Raw genomic sequence first — 23,507 nt, forward strand, 5'->3', positions numbered from 1 at the left:
AAAATGTTCTTGCTATGTAAAAATATTGGAAAGCCAAGGTACCGGAATGTTTGTGGAAAATCTAAGCCATGCCAGGACTCCCAGGTATTGGTCCTGAGTCCTCTGTTCCACGTATATCACGTGTAAGTTTCGGTAAAAGCTCCTTCGAAGCAAGGGTATTTATTATTGCCATGTACTAGAGTGAATAACGAATAGCCAAAAGTACATGTGACGCCTTAGACCTCTGACATCTCTCAAGATGCATAATCTTAATATTCACCTGCTACTTTCTTTCTTTGTTTCTATTCTTTTTTAAAAAAATATAAAAGTTGTCGATAAGAGCAAGCTATGGCATAGCTTTAAGGTGCGGTTAGGCATTTTAATAAAAATTGTTCAAGAAAACTAATCATAATTCAAAACAAAAGACATTTTTATTATTTTCGGTTGCATTCTTTATTTAACAGGCTTTTTTATTACATGGCTAGTACCTATTTTTAAATGACAGGACTTTTTCAATAAGGGCTTCGTGTGCTTGGAAATCTTTAGAGTTGATGTATTCGTCGATCGCTTGGAACAGTTCGCTTTCACGAGATATGGTGGACGGAGTCAACTTTTCCTTCATTTGCGTAGCTCCTTGGGAAAACTTGTTGTAGAACTTGGTGTCCTCTTCGGCAAACTCAGACGCCACGCCTAGTAGTCCCAAGACACTCATCCCGATTACCTGGCCCTCGGCTGAGTTTGATTGCATTTGGGCCCCTACAGTTCCGAACAACTCCTGCAAGCCCTGGCAGTAGTCTAACTTCTGCGTCCTTGTGCCCCTTTCTTTCACGATTTGACCACGATCGACATAGGCCTGTAGACTGGCAGTTGCTGGTCCGCGTTCTCCGGCCGGGACACTTTCCACAATTTGACTTACGAAATGGAGAGTCACAGTCAGCATGTTTTCAAACTGAATGTCACGGATTGTCTCCACGTATCCGAAAAACTGGGCGATGATTTCATTTTGGGTTTTAGGAGGTGCTGCGTTAGCGAGGCTCTGTTTATAAAAATATTCATGAAAAACGTACGTATTTTAATATAAATATTTAAATACTTACCAGAGCAGCCACGGTAATTAGCCATAGGTAACGCATCGTCAAAATTATTTGTTCAATTCAATGAAATTTTTACTCAAGCTCATCTTATATACACATGACTCTCTAGGAAAAGTCTTATCGCTAATTCTCAAATATTGCTTGTTATTATGCTACTACAAGGTATCTCTTGAGAATTTGGAAATATATATTTTTGAGCATCGGACATGTATTATAAACTTATATTAATCAAAATAAATTATACCATTTTAATAATCACAATAATAATGCGCACGACCAAAATATACAAAAGGGAATTTGGGTACAATACATTTAAGCCATTACATAAGTGTCGCATTCAAAAAAGGAATACTATTTGCGATTCGGGACTCTAAATGTCTAAATCGAATTTCGGGTCGATTTTTGGCCAAAATAATGATGTTACCCCTATGAAAATTTGCAAAAATCGGGTCAGATTTTAGATAGCCAGGTTTTGATGCAGAATTGTTATACTAGGAGATCTAAGATCGGGAAGGTATAACATTCATCGATAGGATAATTATTTTCCGAGTTATAGATATTTTCCTGAAAAAAAATCCCGCTGGAAAACCTCGTTGACGAAGATAAGAACAGGATGGCCAAAATGGTTACTTTTGAGACACTTTCTAGACCATATTTCAGTTATTTTTAATCGGATTTGGAAAAGGATTACCATTTAGTAATCAGGAAACTCATTGCCTTCAATCAGCATCAAAACTTGACCAAAATCGAGAAATAAAATTTTTGGTCGTTTTTTGGCCAAAATCATGATGTTACCCCTATGAAAATTTGCAAAAATCGGGTCAGATTTTAGTTGGCCAGGTTTTGATGCAGAATTATTCTGCTAGGAGATCTAAGATCGGGAAGGTATAACATTCATCGATAGGATAATTATTTTCCGAGTTATAGATATTTTCCTGAAAAAAAATCCCGCTGGAAAACCTCGTTGACCAAGATAAGAACAGGATGGCCAAAATGGTTACTTTTGAGACACTTGCTAGACCATATTTCAGTTATTTTTAATCGGATTTGGAAAAGGATTACCATTTAGTAATCAGGAAACTCATTGCCTTCAATCAGCATCAAAACTTGACCAAAATCAAGAAATACAATTTTTGGTCGTTTTTTGGCCAAAATCATGATGTTACCCCTATGAAAATTTGCAAAAATCGGGTCAGATTTTAGTTGGCCAGGTTTTGATGCAGAATTATTCTACTAGAAGATCTAAGATCGGGAAGGTATAACATTCATGGATAGGATAATTATTTTCCGAGTTATGGATATTTTCCTGAAAAAAAATCCCGCTGGAAAACCTTGTTGACCAAGATAAGAACAGGATGGCCAAAATGGTTACTTTTGAGACACTTTCTAGAGCATATTTCAGTTATTGTTAATCGGATTTGGAAAAGGATTACCATTTACTAATCAGAAAACTCATTGCCTTCAATCAGCATCAAAACTTGACCAAAATCAAGAAATACAATTTTTGGTCGTTTTTTGGCCAAAATCATGATGTTACCCCTATGAAAATTTGCAAAAATCGGGTCAGATTTTAGTTGGCCAGGTTTTGATGCAGAATTATTCTACTAGAAGATCTAAGATCGGGAAGGTATAACATTCATGGATAGGATAATTATTTTCCGAGTTATAGATATTTTCCTGAAAAAAAAATCCCGCTGGAAAACCTTGTTGACCAAGATAAGAACAGGATGGCCAAAATGGTTACTTTTGAGACACTTTCTAGACCATATTTCAGTTATTGTTAATCGGATTTGGAAAAGGATTACCATTTACTAATCAGGAAACTCATTGCCTTCAATCAGCATCAAAACTTGACCAAAATCAAGAAATACAATTTTTGGTCGTTTTTTGGCCAAAATCATGATGTTACCCCTATGAAAATTTGGAAAAATCGGGTCAGATTTTAGTTGGCCAGGTTTTGATGCAGAATTATTCTACTAGAAGATCTAAGATCGGGAAGGTATAACATTCATGGATAGGATAATTATTTTCCGAGTTATGGATATTTTCCTGAAAAAAAATCCCGCTGGAAAACCTTGTTGACCAAGATAAGAACAGGATGGCCAAAATGGTTACTTTTGAGACACTTTCTAGACCATATTTCAGTTATTTTTAATCGGATTTGGAAAAGGATTACCATTTAGTAATCAGGAAACTCATTGCCTTCAATCAGCATCAAAACTTGACCAAAATCGAGAAATAAAATTTTTGGTCGTTTTTTGGCCAAAATCATGATGTTACCCCTATGAAAATTTGGAAAAATCGGGTCAGATTTTAGTTGGCCAGGTTTTGATGCAGAATTATTCTGCTAGGAGATCTAAGATCGGGAAGGTATAACATTCATCGATAGGATAATTATTTTCCGAGTTATAGATATTTTCCTGAAAAAAAATCCCGCTGGAAAACCTTGTTGACCAAGATAAGAACAGGATGGCCAAAATGGTTACTTTTGAGACACTTTCTAGACCATATTTCAGTTATTGTTAATCGGATTTGGAAAAGGATTACCATTTACTAATCAGGAAACTCATTGCCTTCAATCAGCATCAAAACTTGACCAAAATCAAGAAATACAATTTTTGGTCGTTTTTTGGCCAAAATCATGATGTTACCCCTATGAAAATTTGCAAAAATCGGATCAGATTTTAGTTAGCCAGGTTTTAATTCAAAATTGTGCTACTCGAAAATCTAAGATCGGGAAGGTATGAAATATAATTTTTATCAAAAGTACTGAAGTTTCGTTAAAATAAATTGATGGTCAGAGCCATGTTTAGCAAGCTTTGACCCTAGTGGTCTAAATGCCAGCTTTTGAGACACATTTTATTAAACAATTTTAAAATAAATTAAAAGCATTTTATAGGTTTTTTTTTATTTTTATTATTTGCCATTGGGTTCTGCGTTTTTTGAAAATGATACATCATTTATATTGTATTTTTAAACATAATATTATCTCTTATTCATAATTTTTCGCGAAATACAATCGCTTGTCTTTTTCTTGATTAGTATAATCATTTTAATTTATGCTTTCTTGTGTACTATGTTACCACTAAAACATCTTATATCCGTCTGTCTGGTAAAACACATGAAACAATTTATAATTTAACAAAATTCGACAAGCCGACAAATTTTTAGTTATAATATACATACGCTCGTACACTTCAATTGATTTATATGGTATATTTAATCCGATTGCAACGTTCTGCTGGGTTATCTTTACCTAGACATCTATTGCTGCTAACGCTATAGTTTAATTATTTATTTTTCATATTATTCCAAACATGCCCGGCCGCCCGAAAACCTCAGAAAGATTCACTAATGGCTAACACCTTCGATCCTGTTGGCGGGGCAACGTGCTACGTTATGTAGTTATAACAAATATCGGTATTTCGTATAAATATTTAGTTTACATATGACTATTGTTGTTTAACATGTGTTTCTTTTTTTCAGCTAATAATTTAGAGTTTGCTTTTAAGCATTTGCTTGCTAACGTCTTCCTATATAATATGTATAAATACGAGGCCGAATTCAAACGATCTGCAAAACATCTTATCAGTTATATACATTATTCAGTGTCCTACGTGCTATTGCCAATTTCACGCTTTGCCTATTTGTGTGTGGGTGCCGCTTTAATATTATATTTGTTTATTGTAAAAATTGTATGCTACAGTACATATCTACAGTTATCCTTCTAATCTGTTTGCACGGGCTACCTCTATGCCTTCATACACCTTAGGTACAATAATCGTTTAGCTTTCGGATCTAAATTACACATACGTGGCTAGCTTGGGTTTTACTCTGGTATGTACAGGAATGTTTTGGAAAACTAAGCAGAAGAATCGGGAATGAGGTTAAACGTGTGATTAGCTTCTCAGCTGGAAGTATTTGTGTAAGTCTCCTGGGGGGAAAAGCACATATTTTCGTTTAGTCAACTAAGTTTTTCTTTCTACCAGTCCATTCAGATTATCTACCTTTTTGTTATATTTGGGAGATCAAAACGTAGGTCCGATTCGATACAAATAATTTTAGAAACTAGCAGCCTAGAAAATATGAACTATGCAAGACTTTTGACTAATTGCACGGAGTGTTTATAATGGTTTATAATAGAACCTAGATATTAAAACTGATTAACATAGTATTTGATTGATTGTAGTACCCATACACTAGATTGTAAGGTTTATTGGATTACATTCCCTCTGACTGATCTTCAAATGGCCTGCCTTTACATCCTATCCATTTGTTTGAGATTCGCTTTAGGCGGTAAGACTAACAGCTACCAAGTCCTTAGTTCAAATATGTATCGATTTCCGGTGGAGTGACCGCCCGCCCTCTGGCCATTCCGTTCCTGGCCGTTCCGGCGGTGGCTCCACGAACTACAAGATGATTGACTTTCTTCAATAGTTCAAGCAACACTTGACGCACATATATATGAGAAGTATACATATATGGGCTGATATACAAATTACTGATAATTAAACGTGTAACAGTCTTTTTTAGTTCACATTATCAATAAAAATAAAACGCAGCAAAAGACCGATGCCCCGAAAGAAACGTGATTGTAACGCAATCTGTGGGGCGGGGAGAGGTGCGCTTACAAACTAAAACATATCCACGTATATAGTTATAGGTGTAAGTACGTGTGTGGGCAGTAGCTGGCTATAATACTTTAGTTATTATATCCGTTGTATCGTAAATGCGTATTATGCGTAGTTTTCGAATTTCGAATGTTCACAAATTTGCTCTATGGCCAGGGCGATCCAGGTCGCTGTTGATTCAGTTGGCATAGTTGTCGAATGAGCCCAAGTACTCCAGTGCAGCGCGATAGCAGAAGTGATATTGATCCTATAGATGGCACATAACATTAATTAAGCTTCAAGGTATTAAATTATAATAACCCACCTCGGTTTGCACCATGGCCGGTCGCTGGGAGCGCAGGATGCGCACTGTCTGGAAGACGTCCAGGACCCCCTCGTACTGCATCCGCTCGAGGACAATGCTGAGGGTGATGAACACACCCGTACGACCCACACCAGCCGAACAATGCACAGTAATGGGTCCATCCTGGCCGAACTGCTCCTTGGTCTTGTGCACCTGTCCAATAAAGTCGATGAATCCCTCACCCGACTTGGGCACTCCCTGCTCTGGCCAGTCGATGAACTGGAATTGTCGGACGGTGCGCGAAGAACCGTCGCGAGCATCGGTCACCTGCGGAAATAGTAGAAGATTAACCTTTATCATTCATTCCAGTATTTGCATTAACAAACCTTGAACTCTCGCAACTTGTACTGCGGCATATTGTATTCAGCAATGGGGTCCACAACATAGTACTGATAGCGAACGGATCGCTCGTGGGGCCAGTACTGGAAGCATTTCTCCTATAAAAATATAAATATAAATCATTTAATTAGTATATACTGAAGACCTTTAATTTCAAAACATTATCAATTATTTCAAATTACTCTTTTGAACTTGAAAGTCATAGAAATTAATTTGTTGATTATTTTTACAAAAAAAAAATTGATGATGAAACATCGGTGCCTGTTATGGTCATCACTTACCCTGCCCATTTCCTTGAGCTTGGTGAGCATGACCACAATGGTGGAGTTATGCTCCCAGAGCATTCGCCAAAAGTCCTCGGCGGTGTCCTGCACAGGTCCCTGGGCGGCGATGTAGGCGGAGCGGTAGCGATAGCCATCGATGAAGCTGGCGTTGACGTAGTCGCTTCCCTCAATGCCATGGATGGGGGTCAGGTAGACGCGGCTGGACTCGTACGGCAGGATATGGACCAGACGGTTCTTGTGCTTGTTGCATGGCAGATTGGCCGTAACGAACTTGGACGAGTCCATTTTCACGTTGGAGAGCTTCTTGAACTCCACCTCCATGCCAGAGATGCTCTCGCCGGGCTCCGTGGTCAAGAGTTTCTGCAGGTGAGTATGCAGGTTGCGGGCGGGCACCTCCGTCAGCCCACAGACGATGGCCTCCAAAATGGCGTCGTGTATGAAGATGTATTGGTCCTCCGTCTGCACCATGTAGTTACGCTGTGCTCGCAGACACGTCACATGCCCGTAAATGTCGATGATCTTTTCGTGCTTCATCCGCTCCAGCATCGAGTCGATTACAATGTAGCATCCAGTGCGACCCACTCCTGCCGAGCAGTGGACAACAACGGGTCCGGACTCTGGTGGCGTGAGGGCGCGGCAGCGTCGCAGGAACTGCAGGAACGGGGCCGGATGATCGGGCACTCCATGGTCGGGCCAGGCGGTGAACTGCAGCTGCTTGATCTCCCGGCGATCGTTAAAGCCCTGCCGGCAGAGTTGGAAGGTCCGAATGCTGTACGTGGCCAGTTCCTGAGTCTCCGTAATGGTCACGAAGATTTGGCCGTAGGTCTCCGTGCCACGTGACGGCCAGTACTGGTCGCACTTGATGCGGGTCCGTTCCTCCAAACGCGTCATCATCACAATGGTGGCTGTCTTCAGTTCCCAGCACATGCGCCAAAAGTCGATAAAAGTCTCCTGAAGCGGGCCCTGGGTGGCCACATAGGCATTGTGCTTCCGATAGCCATCGCAGTAGTTGGCGTTTATGTAGTCCGACCCGGACACCCCCTCCGTTGGCGGCAGCTGGACACGCGAATGGTCATAGGCAGTAACGTTGGCATAGCGATTCTTGGACTTGTTGTGCTCTAGGTTGGAGTTGTCCCAGGTAAACTGCTGGCCCGGCTCAATGCTCTCGTACTCCTGGGAGAACTTCTGGTTGTCGTTGGACTTGAGCCTTTCAATGTGGTTGGCGAATTCCGAGATGGGAATGGGCGGGTGCGAGATCATGCCGGGGGTTTGGAAGTTCAACCGTCGCATGTCCACGGGATCGCTAGGTGTGGGTCCGGCTCCCAGGTCGGCGGCCATCAGCGGACGGGTTACTGCCGCCTGATCTGGGGTTTTGCACGGCTGGCGGCGCCGCTTCACTACACAGAGCACTATCAACGCGGTGGACACAATAAAGGTGGACACCATCAACGGCAGCACCACCCACAGGATCTCCGGCTCATCCTTGTTCCGGTTCACCGACACCTCCGGCTCTGAGGGAGAGTTGGGATCTGGTCGGTGCGGGCGTTCACCAGGCGGTGCCTCCCGCATGTCCAGGGACAAGAACTCCGAGAAGGGACTCGAGGTATAGAGATGCTTCTGCGGCGTGTCTACCACTGCTCGGACAAAGATTCGGTAGCGCTTCTCCCGCTCTAGCTTTCGGTTTGTGTAGTTGTGGTAGTCGTCGCCGGAACCCAAATGGAAGGTGAACGGAATGGAACGCTGCGGGAACTTGGCAGCAATGTAGGGGGCGTTGGATCGTTCCGGTTTGTTCCAGCCAGGGAGTAGCTCATTGGTGAGGAACTGGTCGGGGATCTTGTGCAGATTGGATTTGTCCTCTGGCACCACCACTAAGTAGTAGTGCGAGATGGGACCGTACTCTTCGGATGCCTGCGGGAGTATGACTAGTATCTCCTCGCCGTTGACCACGCCGTAGAAGTCCGGCTTGACCATCGGTTGGGGGGCGGCCATCTGGGTGGTGACGGTGATCTTGGTGGGCGGGCGGTAGGAGTAGTCCGATGGTATGGCGCTCACGTTCACGTTGTAGGTGGTGAACGGACTCAGCTCGTTGATTGTGTGCGTCTTCACGTAGTGCTTCAGTATGATCTCCCGCTTCTGGACTACTTGGGTCTGCGAGAAACCTTGCGAGTCCACGAACACCTTCATCGCGTCGAAGCTGATCTTGTAGTTGACGGGGGTCAGCCGAATAGGAGGCGACCAGCTGAGGGTCATCGAGTGAGTGCTGACGTCGTGGGCCCGCAAATTCAGAGGTACATCCTCCGGCTTGATGCGAACGGTCACCTTTTCGCTCAGTCTGCCCAAACCATTCTTGAAACGCGCCGCAATGGCCACAGCGTACTGGGCAAACTTTTCCAGATTCACCAAATCAGCGGACTCCGTCAGTCCCACGGTCTTGGTCTGCCAGTCATCCAGATCCTCCACAGCCGTCATCGTGTAGAAAATCTTGTAGCCCAGCAACTTACCTCGACTGGGCACTGGCTCCCACCAGATCTCTGCCGTCTGCTCGGACGTGGCCTCTGCCTGCACGGACATCGGTGCCCTTCCCATATCGCGCTCCGTTTCCACGATCAGTTTCTCGCTAAAGGGACCGGCACCTTGTTTGGTGTAGGCCCTTACCCGGAAGATGTACTCGGTGTTCTCCTCCAGGTTGGTGAATACCGCCTTGCGCAGGGTCATGTTTCGCTCAGAGCCAAGGCCATGGTCGATCTTCTTGTGAAACTGGACGTCGTAGCGGGTGATCAGACCATTCCGGTGCTCCCGTGTAGGCGGATCCCAGGTAACGCACACCACGTCCGGTGTCTGGAAGCGAATGGTAATGTTCGATGGCGGGCCACCCGGGGTTCCCTCGGGAGTCTGGAATATCTTCACCGTCTCCTGACCAATGCCGATGTGATTGCTGCCCGCCACGCGGAATTCGTACTCCACACCACGTTCCAGGTCATCGAAGCGCCGCTTGGTCATCTGGGGTCCTGATAGCATCTCCTCCTTCAGAGCCTGATCCTTGACGCCCCAGCGCAGTCGGTAGCCCCTCAGTTCGCCGTAGGTCTGTGCCGGGCGCTCCCACTCCAGCTCGATGGAGACCGTTGGATCACGCTCCATAATCTTCAGGCTCACTGTGGGCCGAACTGGAACTCCTCCGGGCGTCTTTACCACAATCGCTGCGCTGCGGTCACCATCGCCCTTCCGGGTCAAGGCAGCCACTTGGATGGAGTACTTGGTGTCCGGTTGCAGACCTGTCACATTGAACTCCAGAGTGTCCACCACGTCGAACTTGAAGGGTTCGTTAAGGAAGCCCTTGCCCTAGTTATAAGGAGAAAAGGTTTGCGTTAGAACAATCATTATATAAACGTGAAAAACATACCTCATCTCGTAGCTCTTGGGCGTGTATATGATAGCCTCGAATAATGCCATTGCGGTCCTTCTCGAGTGGTGGCTTCCAACTGACATGGATGGATGTGGAGTTCAAGGGCGTGGCCTTAACATCCTGCGGGTCTCCGGGCACTACAGTCGACGGCGAAGAAAAGCTCGTTAGACCAAAGAATTTACAGTGACGAAAACAACTCATAAAATAACACTCTTAAAGTTAGCTTAACTTATAGCTAAGATGATGTATAGATAACTTACTTAACCCTTTATAGAGTATACATGTTTACATTTAATAGAGATAAACAGCTAAAAGTCTAATACTAAGTTCTTAGATGCTAAGACCAAGATATAAACAGAAATATATGCTGGTAGTACAGAACCAGAACGAACTTAGTTCCAAGTAAACTTCATCACCACATCACAGACAAAAACGATGTAACTTAAAATTGAAGAGGGAACTGGAGGAATTAAATCACAAAAAGTGCTTCTTAGGTGCTAGGTAGAGGTATATAGTATTAGAGGGTTGCTCAATAGGTGCTCAAAAGTCAATAGGAGGTGCAGTTTATACCTTGCTATAGTAACATGGTTTAATATAGACCATTACTTATAGAGAGTATATCAAAAAATGTACACAAAACGTTGGCTACCAAAGACTATTCGGCTTTGATATCCACCTTGATTGACTTAGCAAAAACAAACATGTAAGCATTCTGTGCAAAAACGTAGTATGGTGGTAAAAAAAATTAAGTAATGTAGTTTATATATATTCGCTAAAAATGGTGCCTTTATTCAATGGCACTTTAGATCCTTGCCGGCCTTTATTTGCGGCTCGATAAGAGTTTCAAAAAAGTCGAAATAGAGAGAAACATCAAAAAACAAAATAGATTTCTTTTTTTTAGTTATCGGTCAACAATTTCTGGACCAATTTCAAAAATATACAGTAGGGAAAAAAATGTATAAATAGATGTGGAAAGAGGGAGTTGTATGGTATATGAATGTAGATCGTGTGCATCAGTTGCTATAGTGGGCATTCTTAAACATAATACATAGTCAACCATTAAATATACTCACTCTTTTTCTCTAAATAGTTTTAAAATAGTTTATTTATATATATTTAACCACCATCCATTAAAGGTTGCGTTCAAAAATCAAATTTCGCAATAATTTCGTATTCACATCAAAAAGTTTCAAAAAGATTTTAGTTTTTTTGGTATTGTGTTTTCCATTTTGATTTGCATTCAAAAAAAGGTGCACGAAACAGAGCAAGTAGTGCAAGGTGCGATTGGCCAAGCAAAGTTATTTGATTTTTTTTATAGTATATGAAAAAGATATAAAATATAGGATTTTAGTTTACATTATACAGTTCCAAAATGGATTACTGGTGCAAAAGTTGGAGGGAAATTCACAAAAGGAAGGGGTTTACAACCAAAGAAAGGAAAATAATCTTACAAAATCTACATATTTGTTGGCACATCGCTTTGATACTGTACATAGAAGTATTGAAAATTATGAAAAACATATGTATGATGTGGTATTTTGTAGATTTGAAACACCGTAATCTAAATCTATTTATAAAGTAACTTACCTTAAAATAAATATTATATAGTTTCATTTATGCTACCTTAAAATTTAATTTATAAACCTTAATTTATAAAATTTCTTGTCTGAAAAAAGTTTTAAATTATTTAGACAACAACTCTGGGAAGTTTTGTTATATAATTATTATTTACAGAATTGTTCACTGCCAGACGGTTCCTTGCCCCCAATCGTCGTGGCATTCGGGTTCATTAAAAATGTTAAACAAATGCATAATACAAATTATTCAAATGCAACCGACGGGCACAAAAATGTTAAATTATGCTTCATTAGTGTTCTGGCAGCTCATGTGCTTAACTTCTGTTACCTTCCCGGGAAGCTGCAAGGGGTCATCTGGTTTATATATGTATCTCTATATATATTTAGTTTCATATCCTCCCTTTTTTTTTGTCACTTCACATTCATTCAAAACACACAAACTCATATTCACACCGGCACACTAAAAATATAAAATAATTAAAATGCCACCGTTAAAAGTGTTTCTTTTCTTTATTTATTTTTTTTTTTCCCAAGCTGAGTCCTTTTCTGTGCTGAATGGAACAAACGAAGCAAGGAGCTCGTGCTAAGCTTCCAATGCTCGAGGTGCTCATTTTTTCTATACAAACATACATATATTTTTTTTCGGTGCATACGTGCGACTGTCTGGTTGCACAAAAGAGAATCTGCTTGCTTTACGAAATTCGCAGTCGGAAAATGGAAAATGGGTTGGATGGAGGATGTAGAATGGAGGGTGTGGGATATGAGAGGTTAGAGGGTGGAGCAGGTGGAAAATGAAAAGCAAGTGCCCAGCTTTAGACAGGTGGAATGCATTTGCATTTGTGCTCTGGCAGCTAACAAGCGCATCACATCATAACGAAATACGTTAGCGACATACGAAAAACACAAAAATTAGTGGGAAAAAGAATATGACAGATACATTTACATAGATGGCTTATGGTATCTACGTATCTTTGTATCTATGCACTGACCCTATAATGCTGCCTCAGATACATCTCAACTGCAGCTTGTGAGCCGCTGGCTAAAAGTGTGACAGGATCAAAAGGAGGAAAGGACACAGAGGGTAATGTTGGTACGAGGGTACGTCTCGCCCTTGGCTATACCAAAATTGAGTACAATTAAAATAAAACTCCAGTCACTCACAGTGCCAGTGCCAGTACCAGTATCAGTGCCAGTGCCAGTGCGGTGCTTTTGTGCTTTTTTTTCTGGTGCAACGTTCTTTAAAATAAACTTAAAAATATTTCACAAAATTAAATGTTTCTGTGGTAGATTTTAATAAAGAGCGGTGTGGAAAAGAACAGAAAGTGTATACTTTTAGCTTTATCGTAGAGTATAAGAATCCTTACTGTATTAGAAATACTGTGTATATTGGCTATTTTATTTGCCACATAAAGGCCACTATATCTTAGTGGTATTCCGAAGTTGTATTGTGGGTGCTTGAGTGCCTTGTGCAGAATCGTTGGTGCAGAGTGAGCTTAGTACTTAAAACTAAGCCTATTATAACATCTAGAATTACCGATAGCGTGAAACCAAGACAGTGATAGAGAGCGATTGAGACGTATACTAAGGTGCTTAGCTCTAAGTACATTTAATTTAAGGTGCTTATTCGAAATAATAATCAAATTAATGGACCACCACTAAGAGGTGGTGATCTAGCTTTTAAAACACAATAGTTTAGGAGGTATTTAATCATAAAAAACATTTTTTTTCTTTATTGAACAAGCAGGTTAACAGCTAACAAGCAAAACAAGGACTTAGTGGGTTAAAATTCCACAAATTATAGATTTAATTTTAAATCCTTCAGAGATCATCGAGTAAATGAAAAATCCATAAAAATACTGCAAATATTTGGAATCTTTTTAGTAGCACACCTGCACCCTTGAGTTGAAAAAATGTAAAACGTTTTTCCAGAAAGTACTCCATGAAAAAGTTAAGAGTCTTTGCATTGGAAAAACTGTGATAAACTCGCAGGGCAGACGTGATACCACAGCCACTTTAAATCGGGACAACAAAAAATAAATAAATACCCCAAGGGTGTGGAAATAATGCCGAATACAAATACGCAAATGTGTTAACTGTGCAAACATGCAGGTGATTGCAAATAAAACTTAATAAAATTGGTCAACAACATAAAATATATAAAATTATGTACGCAAATAAAAATCGGTTAATTTTGTGCAGAAATCAATTTAAGGATTTGTCGCTTTTCAGTGCCGAGTGCGTTATTTGCATAGCAATAAGCAAAAAACAAAAATCCATTTAAAACGTGCGACATTCGGGCGTGGGGGATTTAAGGGTTTGGGGCTGGGTATGGGGTTTTGGAGCTTCACTTGTGACAAAAGTGCAAAAATCGTGTGCCAAAAACCAAACAGATACGTTGGGTATCAGGGGGAGCAGAAAGAAAGGGCTCAAAATTATAGTACACCGAGCTTTGTACAGGTTATTAAATATGTAGGCGTTTATGCAAATATCACGCATATGGGATGTAGTATGTGCTGGTTGGAGGGTTGGAGGCTGGTGTGAATGCAACTGAGAAAAAACAATAAATAAATAGAGCGGAACATTTTGCGCTATTTGCGCTGGGTAAACATATGAAATAAAATAAGAATGAATCGGGACATATATTTAGGTAGAGGAGAGTGGGCTATTATGGGTTATATAACCCCTATTTAGGTCCTGGGTATGTTTACATTTATAATTGCATAAATTTAATTATGCAAACAATTAAATAAAACATTTAACGCAAACAACCTAAAATCAAATTTGTGTTTTGGTTTTTTGGGTTTGGGGATAATCTGTAGGGGGCTGTGTGCTTACAAAAACTATATGATTATGCCAAAAATACAAAAAGATTACATAGAGTTCATGGCGTTTCTGGTGCTATACAAATTACCACAAACAGTTGATGCATTATATTCAAAAATATATACTTATAAAGGTATAGTCATTTTCATTTTTTTTGTTTTTGATATATAATCAAAGTTACAATTTGATTTTGTGCATTTCTCGAGACGATTGCGAGTCAAGAAGTAAATAGAAATAGAACAAAAATTATGTAGCTTGCATATAGTACACAATACATAGGATTTTTTCTAAAAGATTTTTTTGTTTTGTTTTTTTTATAGAGATAAGTGCAAAAAAGTAGTCAAAAATTGCGCCAAAAAATATGCAATTTTATAGTGCCAATAAGAAAATTTTTGGTAGACGTTTTTATTTGTCCTTTAAACTGAAAAATATATTGTTTTAAAGAAACGTTAAATGAAAATAATATATGATGTTTAATAGATAATAACAATGATGTTGGATAGAAATTAATAAGTAATATATTCTCTATACGAGTATATAAAAAATGGATGTCTAAGAATCCATAAAAAGTGTGAAATTTATGAATCAGACCTGATTCGAAAGTAAATTAAATGAATGTCAGTGGAATGGTTAATTTTCACAAAACAAAGACATTTAAGCTACAAATAATACTATAGAGCTGCTTTCAAAAGATGATTAACAGCTTTTTAATTATATGATGTATATTTTTAAAATGTAGAAAAAACAAAAAACTTTTCGTTCATAGATATCTCGATAAATATCAGTCAACGCTCCATAGTGCTTAGCCGCTCCTGTGGTGAATGCTCTCGATATCAAAATTCAAAAATTGTACAAAATACTTTGGGTTAGATTTTGGGTTGATATTTTTTTCTTTCCAAGGAAAAATGAATGTCGATATGGATATATGAAATGTTGAACTAAAATTCAAACTTAAGGAAAAATAAAACTTAAACAGAGCTTAAAACAAGAGGGTGGAAAAATTATAATGAAAAATAAAAACAGATATCGGTAGGACTTACGCATAGGTAAGAATTTCTGTTCCATACATACCATCCTCTTGGGTGCGCAATATGATCGGATGTGACCGGGGACCGTCACCGACGGAGGTGCCGGCCAGGACCCAGATCTTGTACTCCGTCCAGCGCTTCAGCTCGTCCAGCGTAATGCTGGTCCTATTGAGGGTCAACGTGGTGGCCTCGTCGTCTTCACGGCCCACCTCCACGAAGTATACCTTATAGTAAATGATCCGGCCGTTGGACCTTTCCGCGGGCGGCGGTAGCCAGTTCAGGGAGATCGTCGTGGAGCTGGAGGCCGCGGCGGTGATATTACGGGGCGGTGCACCTGGTACTAATTACATAGATGGGAACGGAACGTATTTGTGTGTGCATTTGATTTGGTATTGGTTTTGGTTTTTGGATCATTTTATTTATTTTTTATTTTTTGTTGATGCATAGCCAGGGTTTGTTCGGTTGGTTATGAAAGTTGAGCAATTCAGCAATTAGCGCAGAGATTACAAAATAAATTTCAAACCAAAATAATGGATAACATGAAACGAAAGAGCCGTAAAGCGAAATAATATTAAAATCATATAGGAATAATATGGTTTATATAGGCATAGTAATATCAAAATAAATAAAAAATTTCAAGACATAGATCCAATGGTTTATGCAAACAATGTTGACTCCCTTTAGTTTTTTTTTTTTTTCTTTTTGTGCATATTTTTTGGTAACGACTTTTTGAGCTGAAAATTTGTATCGAACTAGCTACATAGAGAAAGCATGCTTATGGCCTATGGAAACGATTAGAAATTAAGAAATAAACTCGACAAGTATACAACATTTACATACACATTTGCATAAACCATGGGAATTTGGAATACTTAAAAACATATTCGATAAGCTACTAAATAAAAGTACATATTAAAAGTGCATAAAGTTAAAAAGATAAGAGATCTGTACAACAAGCATTAATAGCTCTAATTAAACAAAACAATTTAAGTGCATTAAGATGAAAAATACTTTGCAATATAATTCTGAGCAGGCAATAAACTTAAACAAACTATTAACTCAAACTCTAAGCAGGAAGACAACTTTCAGAATAAGTTTGAGGCTCGTCTTCATTGAAACTGTCTGTCGGAGACAAGCATTTTAGGTTTTAATTATGCGAATATGCAAAACGTGCAAATACGGAAACCATAGTGATATTTTTGCCACTGCCTCTGGAACTTTGTACTTCCGGCATTCTGGCATTTCGGCATTCGACTTCGCCTTCGCGTCGGTCTATTAAAATATCATTCAAAATCAATTTTCTAGACACTGATGCAGAAACAGAGGGAGAGAAGTTAAGTCATTTTTGGTTTTGGTTTTGTGGTCTCAGTGCTTTTGGTGCAGAGTGCAGAGTGCATAGTGCAATATTGCAATGTGCAAAGTACATTAGGAATTTTAGCACTTAAATAGTGGTCCAAAGTTGAAAATTGTTTTGGCATAATTTACATGATTTAACACTCACAGAGCCACAAATGATAAATGGAATATAATCGGGCATAGCAAAAAACACACACACAAATTCAAATATGCATACCATAATAGATGTTTGATTTCATTCAGATTTTTTATTCGGATTCTGGCCATCTAGTTTGCATTACATTTTCATGCAATTTGATTTTAAACTCGAACCGAAAAAGGTGTTTTTGATTTGAAATGTTGGTGGTTTTTGGTGGTTGTTGGTGGGTGGTTTTGTTGGCTGCTATGGGTTCTATAATGGGTTGTTATGGTCGTCTATGCTGTGGTGTGGTGTGAACTAGTAGCTATTGTTCAATCGGTTTACGGAACAAGTTTAGTTGAATAAATGGCAGCGAATCGGGAAATTATGTTTATGAAATTTTAATACCTTTTTCTCTGCCATCCATTTAACTCTGATGTTTGGTATTCTATTCTGGTGTAATGCTTAGTGTCTTATAATTATGTATTATGTGTAAACTATTTATATATGTTATGTGCCATCTGTTTCTTTGTATGTCTAACTAAAAGTTTATACTAAGTAGTGTGGAGTGTTTGTGGAAATAGAACTAAAAACTTATCGCTAACTTGCAAGGAACGAGAACAGTCACATATCAAACAGTATACATTATATATAATATATATCCAGTAAATATTTATAATTATAATATAAAATATATAATATAAGTGCATATATAATAAAAACCCTGCAAATTATTAAAACACTTGTACACTCGATTTTATTCATTCATTCACTCGTTACCTGTTTCCACGAAAGCAAAACTCAAACTAGTTTCGATTCACACTCAGACATTGTAGCGGGTATATATTGTTTATAAGTTCTGGATGATCAACTACATGTTTATGGTATTATGTAACATTTGTCAAATATCATATAAATGCGGATATATATATCGGTTTTCAATGTTGGACTTAAGCCTATGGAATTTTGTACGACTACGTCGGCACGACCTAACTTAAAGAACAAAGGTGGATGTCCTGGTTGTGGCCAACTTACCATATTGCTTGGTGCGAACCGGAATCGGGGGTGTGGTGGCCCCCTCGCCCCGCTGTGACCTTGCCGCCAGCCAGATATAGTAGAGGGTATCGGGATACAGGCCGTCCAGGGTGTATGCCTCCGAGTTGGAAATCCGCCTGAACAAAGACGCAAAAATAGAGGGCTCAGTGTTTGGCTTTGGGTTATGGTTTTGGGACTCTGGAACTCACTTGTGATGGGCCTGATTGGCATATGTGTCATTCCAGTAGAGCTCGTAGTGTACGATGTTCTCGCTGGAATGCGTCGGCTTCGACCATTGCAATGTGACTGCGGTCTCGCCGATATCGGTGGCCCGGAAATTGCTCGGTTGTGATGGCACACCTTTTGTAGACACATCCGTCCGACGGAGGAGGTACGACGAGGAGGGGTAACAACCCGGTTGGTATTGCATTTTGGTGTTTGGCATGGGTTTTGGTTTGGTAATAATGAAACGGAAATTACGGAAATTAAATAAAATACAAACAAATCAATGTGGGCATTTATTTCTATGCTGATGATTTCGATACCGATTCGGATTCGGTTTCGGATTCCAAATCAAAACTCTGATGATGATGAGGTGACACAACAACAGTAGCAACCACACACCGGCTACACACCAGCAATCTCGCTGCATCAGCATTTTGAATTCGTTCATATATTGGTTTTTGGCATGGAATTGATTGAGATATGTCCATCATACCCCCCAGCACCTATTCCCCCAAATTTATGTACGAATGAATATTTCAGCGTTCGCCGCAAAAACCCAGACCAGCTGGGAAAAACCCGTAGAGAGAATGATTATCAATTTTCAAATTATTTCATCTCCCCAGGGTAGCCCAAAAACACAAAACAAGAAACTGTCAATGCTTTGAAGTTTTTCGGTTTAATAAATAAAGCAAGAGTCTATATTTTTGCGAATGTCAGGCCTTATTTATTGATTTCTCCTCTGCGGAGAGCCAACAACAACAGACCGTTTCCAATTTACATAACCCCAAGTAGTAAGTTTAAGCAGTTCAAAGTTTAATTCCGAAAGGTGTTAGTTATTGTTGGCAGTTAAAGCGGCTTAAGATGGCCACTGACCACCACTGGCCATAAGTTAGATAGAACGGCCACGCCTCCCAAGACCTAAGCCATAAGATTTCATTTAGTTAATACGGCACACACGTTCTGGGCTCCTTCTTGTTCCTTGGTCGCTGTTGTTGTGTGCGGACAAGTGAAGATAAATATTTCATTGAACGGACACACGTTTCGCCTGACATTTTGCATTATTATTAAATAATTGGTGTGATCTATGTGGCCCGATTGAGTCGAGCAATTAAATTGCAAAATGCACTCTATTCCGAATGCACCAGCCAGACATGGCAGATGTGCGAGTGCCTGTGCGTGTGTGTGTTTTTGTGTCAGGTGCCTAATTGAAGCCGATTGCCCAATTAATTTGGATCCACTTACCTTGCTGCGCTTTCACCTGGACCGGTGTGGACATAGGACCGGCTCCCATTGAGGTGTACGCCTGGACCCGGACCGTATAGATGGCGTGCGGAGTGAGCTCCGACACTGTGGTCAGTTCGCTATTGTCCACCATCTGGGAGTTCCACGAGGCCTCCGGTTGGTTGGAATTGGTCGTGTAGTACACCTTATAGCCCTGTTTCAGAGGTTATGGTAAAATGTTAATGCGATTTGGTTTTAAAAGGAGGTAATTAGGGAATTTATAAAGCTAATAATTACGAGTTTCTATCAGAAGAGGTCATAACAAGACTTTTTATTGAGAGAAATCTTTAAATTTTAAATTAAAGCTAAAAATCTAGAGCCAAAGCTTGAACCTGACTGCTGCTAAACAATCTCAAGTCGAAGTCTCAGTCCTAAGTTCAAAATCCAAATCCGATTTTCACCTTTCATTAACTGATAAACCGAAAATGATATATGGCCCGTGTTCACAGATTTGTGAACCTATAAGTTCCAGGAGACCACAGGAGAAATTGCTATTTGGGAATGGGTTACCTGTGGACAGGTGTCTTGGATTTGTAGGCAAACGTTCGGTTGCCATTCTGCCTGCCATTGGTCTTCCCTAAAAACATGGCTACCGGCATTTTGCCAATTTTCTTGCAACAGCCGCTTTTGGCCAGCCCATTGATGTGACAAAGTGCGTTGTCCTTGGGCTCCGGGTAAGGGTCCTGGGTACGGATTCGAGTCTCGTTGTGCCGGTTTCCGGATCTTATCGTTTAATATGCACACTTGATGCCAGGTACTTACGGTCACTTGTCCATTGGGCGTCTCTGGTGGCTCCCAAGTAATAACCATGGTGGACGAGCTCAGCGTGCGCACTTGAACATTACGTGGGGCGCTCTCCATTTCTACGAGGCAGAAAAATGAAAGAAAAAAGTAAGAAGAATATTAGCATTACTATGGTTAGGAATAAGGACAGTTGAGTAAGTTGACCGCACTCCCTAATTTCCTCAGAGAGTGCCTGAAAAATTCCTTCCTAACTGATTTTAAAGTCCAACTAATGAGCTTTTCTTGCATTAACAATATTTTACCTTTTATTGGAGTTTATAGCCAATATCAATATTAAATGTGTTTTGAATTTATCGCCCCCAATTGGCTTCCTGATGCCCAATATTCTCTTCCCATCTCCACGGCCAACACAATTCATAAATATGCAATTTTGTTAAATGATTTTTGGGACGAGCAGCGAATACCACGACAAACAAATGCCATTATCGAGAAACTAGAGAAGCCAAGTGAACGATAAAATTGGGGGGTATTATATTCTGGAAAGGATAATGGAGGAAAGTGGAGGTTTTTCGCGGGGGTTGGAGGTTGGAGGGGTGCTGGGGCATTAGGGCAGCACAAATGGTTTGCAAAGCAAACAATTCTCCATCCATCACAATTTGTTTTTCCAATGAATGGTCCGTTGTTGTTTTAGCTTCTGGTGGAGATACGGAGATGCGTATTCCATGTCGTTTTTTGAACGGAGGTCGGAGCCGGGAAATTTGAGGAAATTGTTATGGCGGCTCGTTGTTGCCTGGCGGCTGTTATAGTGAGAATTTTAGCATTTATAAACTGATTTTAGTGTGTGTGTGATTGGGAGGTGGGTGGGTTGGTTCGGACTAGTTCGCCTGAAACTGAATCCTATTCGTCATGCAATTTTGTGCAATGCATTTGCACGGCCAGAAATTTGTCAGTCAACTGCATTGGCAGCCACAAAATCATCAGTAACCTCGCTGCCAGATGGCCAAATGGCATTGCCCTGAAAATTCCAAGCCCCCGCACATGAATGGCAATTAGTGGAGCGTCTCTCCGTCACTTTCCATCACGAGCCATCCCATCCCTACTTTCCATATGCCATCATATCTACCCATCTAGATATGTGGGGGCATGGTGTTTGGGTATATGTTTCATTCGATACCAGATTGGTTAATGGGCAATCAATAAATTCCAATTTCTCACAATTTTACTGCAATATCCACAAACGGTGCAGCAGTTTTATCCACAATTTATATCGCAGTCATCTCATCTGTTACACAAGTGCTACCCAGGATGTGGCTGTGTACTTTGGCTTTGCCTTGCCATCGTTGGTTTGGTCCATTGCTTGTTATAGCCAAGATTTGCATGCAGCTCACACACACACACACACATACACTCACTACCGATAGATTCTGGCAAAAATTCCCTCTTAGCTGTCGGATGTGTGTGAGTATGTGTGCAATTGCAGGAGCATCACGTAAGCTGCATTTAAGGGCATATACATTACATACGGATACGCTCCATTAATATGTAACCCTTGCCAGCCTTCCAGCCTGCAAGCCAGCCTGCCTACTCCTTCTTCTCAGGCACATAGCACTAAATTGTGGGCCTCAACCTCCGCCTCCGCCTCCTCCGAATTCAGGCAGGCGGAGGAGCATGTGCAGCCCATATATCTGATTACATGACGAAAGGATATTCCATCGCCCGGTTTAAAGGTGATTTTTGATTGCTAAAGCGGTTTTAGGGCTTCCACGCGTGGGTAATCCAGCCAATAATATTTATCCTCAATAATCTATAATATTTTTAGTTAATTAAAAGCATCAAAATCGTCGGCCATATTAAATTCTCTTGAAGCCCCGTTGACTTCATCAAGTGGCTATAAGACGCAGGTGCTTGAGTCCTTTTCCGTTAATGTACTTGGCCATCCCGGCGAGAAATGGTTACAGGTCATAAAGTAAACTGCAGATTATCCACTTGCCCAGCTGCTACCTAAGCCAATGACACGTGTTAAGCGCCGAGTTGACCTGATGTTGCCAATCTGCTGTCCAACTGGCCAACTATAGTCGACTGGCGGACCGCCCTCCGCCTCGGCACCACCCATAAACGTTGCCATCGAAATATTATTTCGAAACGATATTGGGCAAGCGATAAGCATAATTGCAGCAATAAAAGTTTTCAACTTTTGTACGACACACACTGCCATTGCAACTGCCGCAGCAACTGCAACTGCAACAGCTGCTGTTGCAAAAATAAAAATAAAAAAAATCGGTAGAGAAGGGGAACAAACATCTTGAAGTCGTATGCCGAGATTCAAATATCCTTTTTGAATGGGAATTTAAAATTGTTTGGAATTTACAGGGAAACCTATTGATACTCTGAAAAGGGTTCTTTAATCAGAATGATTTTTAGATTGGAATTTAAAAAAATAATATCCTAGTATCTCCCAGAAAATTCTACAGTATTTTTCTACATTACTGAGAGCAAGTATAGCTGATAATGGAGATCCATATTAAAGGAGTAGGACTCCACTGTAGGGCACAAAAAGGCTCCAGGAGCAGGCGGAAAAGCATGTCAGACAAGCTCACGCTTACGCGCAATTGCCAGGACTAAAACAGCGTTACACACACACCCATACAGACACACAAACACACCAATACACAGTCACAGACACACCAATTCGCAACCAAACGAACGCTTAACAATGCAAACTTTATGCGTTGCCTGAGGAAAGAATGGGGTTTGCATGGATGCCTGTTTTGTAGCTCCCACATCCCCACACTGTTACTCCCACTCCTCACACACATATACGTCAGGATATGGCCTGGGCGTGTGTTGGTAAGACGCAGCTGCGTATGCAACGATTTTTTAACATTGCATTTACCTTTGATTCTATCTAGCTAGTAGCTACTTGTTATTCCGCTTTCTTTGCAGCTTTTTACTTTTTTACTTAACATTTTTCGGGTTGGATTGGGTCGGATTTCTGCTGCTCAACAATTGTTATTGAAATTGTTTTGGCAATTTTTTGGCCAACCATAAAATTTTGTTTGCCAAGGATACTTACTTGTGCCACCGAATGAGAAATCGCCTGAGCAGCAGACGATGAGCGAGAGAGAGATAGGGTAAGACAGAGAGAAAGAAAATGGACATTTTTGAGAAGGGTTAGTAGCACATTGCAAAACATAATGGTCCATAGAAATGGCAAATAAAAACGGATCTTAGCACAGAGTCTAAATTC

At 40.4% G+C, this 23,507-nt stretch overlaps 2 protein-coding genes across 6 annotated transcripts in view; both read right to left on the reverse strand.

Moving 5' to 3' along the window:
* Positions 1-429: 429 nt before the first annotated feature.
* On the reverse strand, positions 430-1,115 carry LOC108124376 (uncharacterized). The gene is made up of 2 exons (XM_017239989.3): positions 1,077-1,115; positions 430-1,015 (listed from the first exon to the last, which is right to left on the reverse strand). Exons 1-2 carry the CDS (start codon positions 1,110-1,112, stop codon positions 461-463), a joined length of 591 nt encoding a protein of 196 aa, XP_017095478.2. The 5' UTR covers positions 1,113-1,115; the 3' UTR covers positions 430-460.
* A 2,877-nt stretch (positions 1,116-3,992) lies between these two features.
* The window catches only part of Lar (tyrosine-protein phosphatase Lar), a 111,377-nt gene continuing 91,862 nt past the window's right edge, over positions 3,993-23,507 (reverse strand). For 2 of the 5 annotated variants that reach the window (XM_043213237.2, XM_043213230.2), the window contains 11 exons: positions 23,334-23,357; positions 20,279-20,379; positions 19,478-19,670; positions 18,220-18,370; positions 18,011-18,147; positions 15,545-15,841; positions 10,071-10,210; positions 6,668-10,009; positions 6,374-6,484; positions 6,009-6,314; positions 3,993-5,951 (listed from right to left, as the gene is read on the reverse strand). In XM_043213237.2, the coding sequence (XP_043069172.1) occupies positions 5,883-5,951; positions 6,009-6,314; positions 6,374-6,484; positions 6,668-10,009; positions 10,071-10,210; positions 15,545-15,841; positions 18,011-18,147; positions 18,220-18,370; positions 19,478-19,670; positions 20,279-20,379; positions 23,334-23,357 (4,871 nt within the window). In that variant the 3' untranslated portion in view covers positions 3,993-5,882. The remainder of the gene's footprint in view (positions 5,952-6,008; positions 6,315-6,373; positions 6,485-6,667; positions 10,010-10,070; positions 10,211-15,544; positions 15,842-18,010; positions 18,148-18,219; positions 18,371-19,477; positions 19,671-20,278; positions 20,380-23,333; positions 23,358-23,507) is intronic. The other 3 variants (XM_043213235.2, XM_043213232.2, XM_043213236.2) reach the window with 3 other exon arrangements.

Source organism: Drosophila bipectinata, chromosome 2L (genome assembly GCF_030179905.1).
Source record: "Drosophila bipectinata strain 14024-0381.07 chromosome 2L, DbipHiC1v2, whole genome shotgun sequence".
Lineage (NCBI taxonomy): Eukaryota > Metazoa > Arthropoda > Insecta > Diptera > Drosophilidae > Drosophila > Drosophila bipectinata.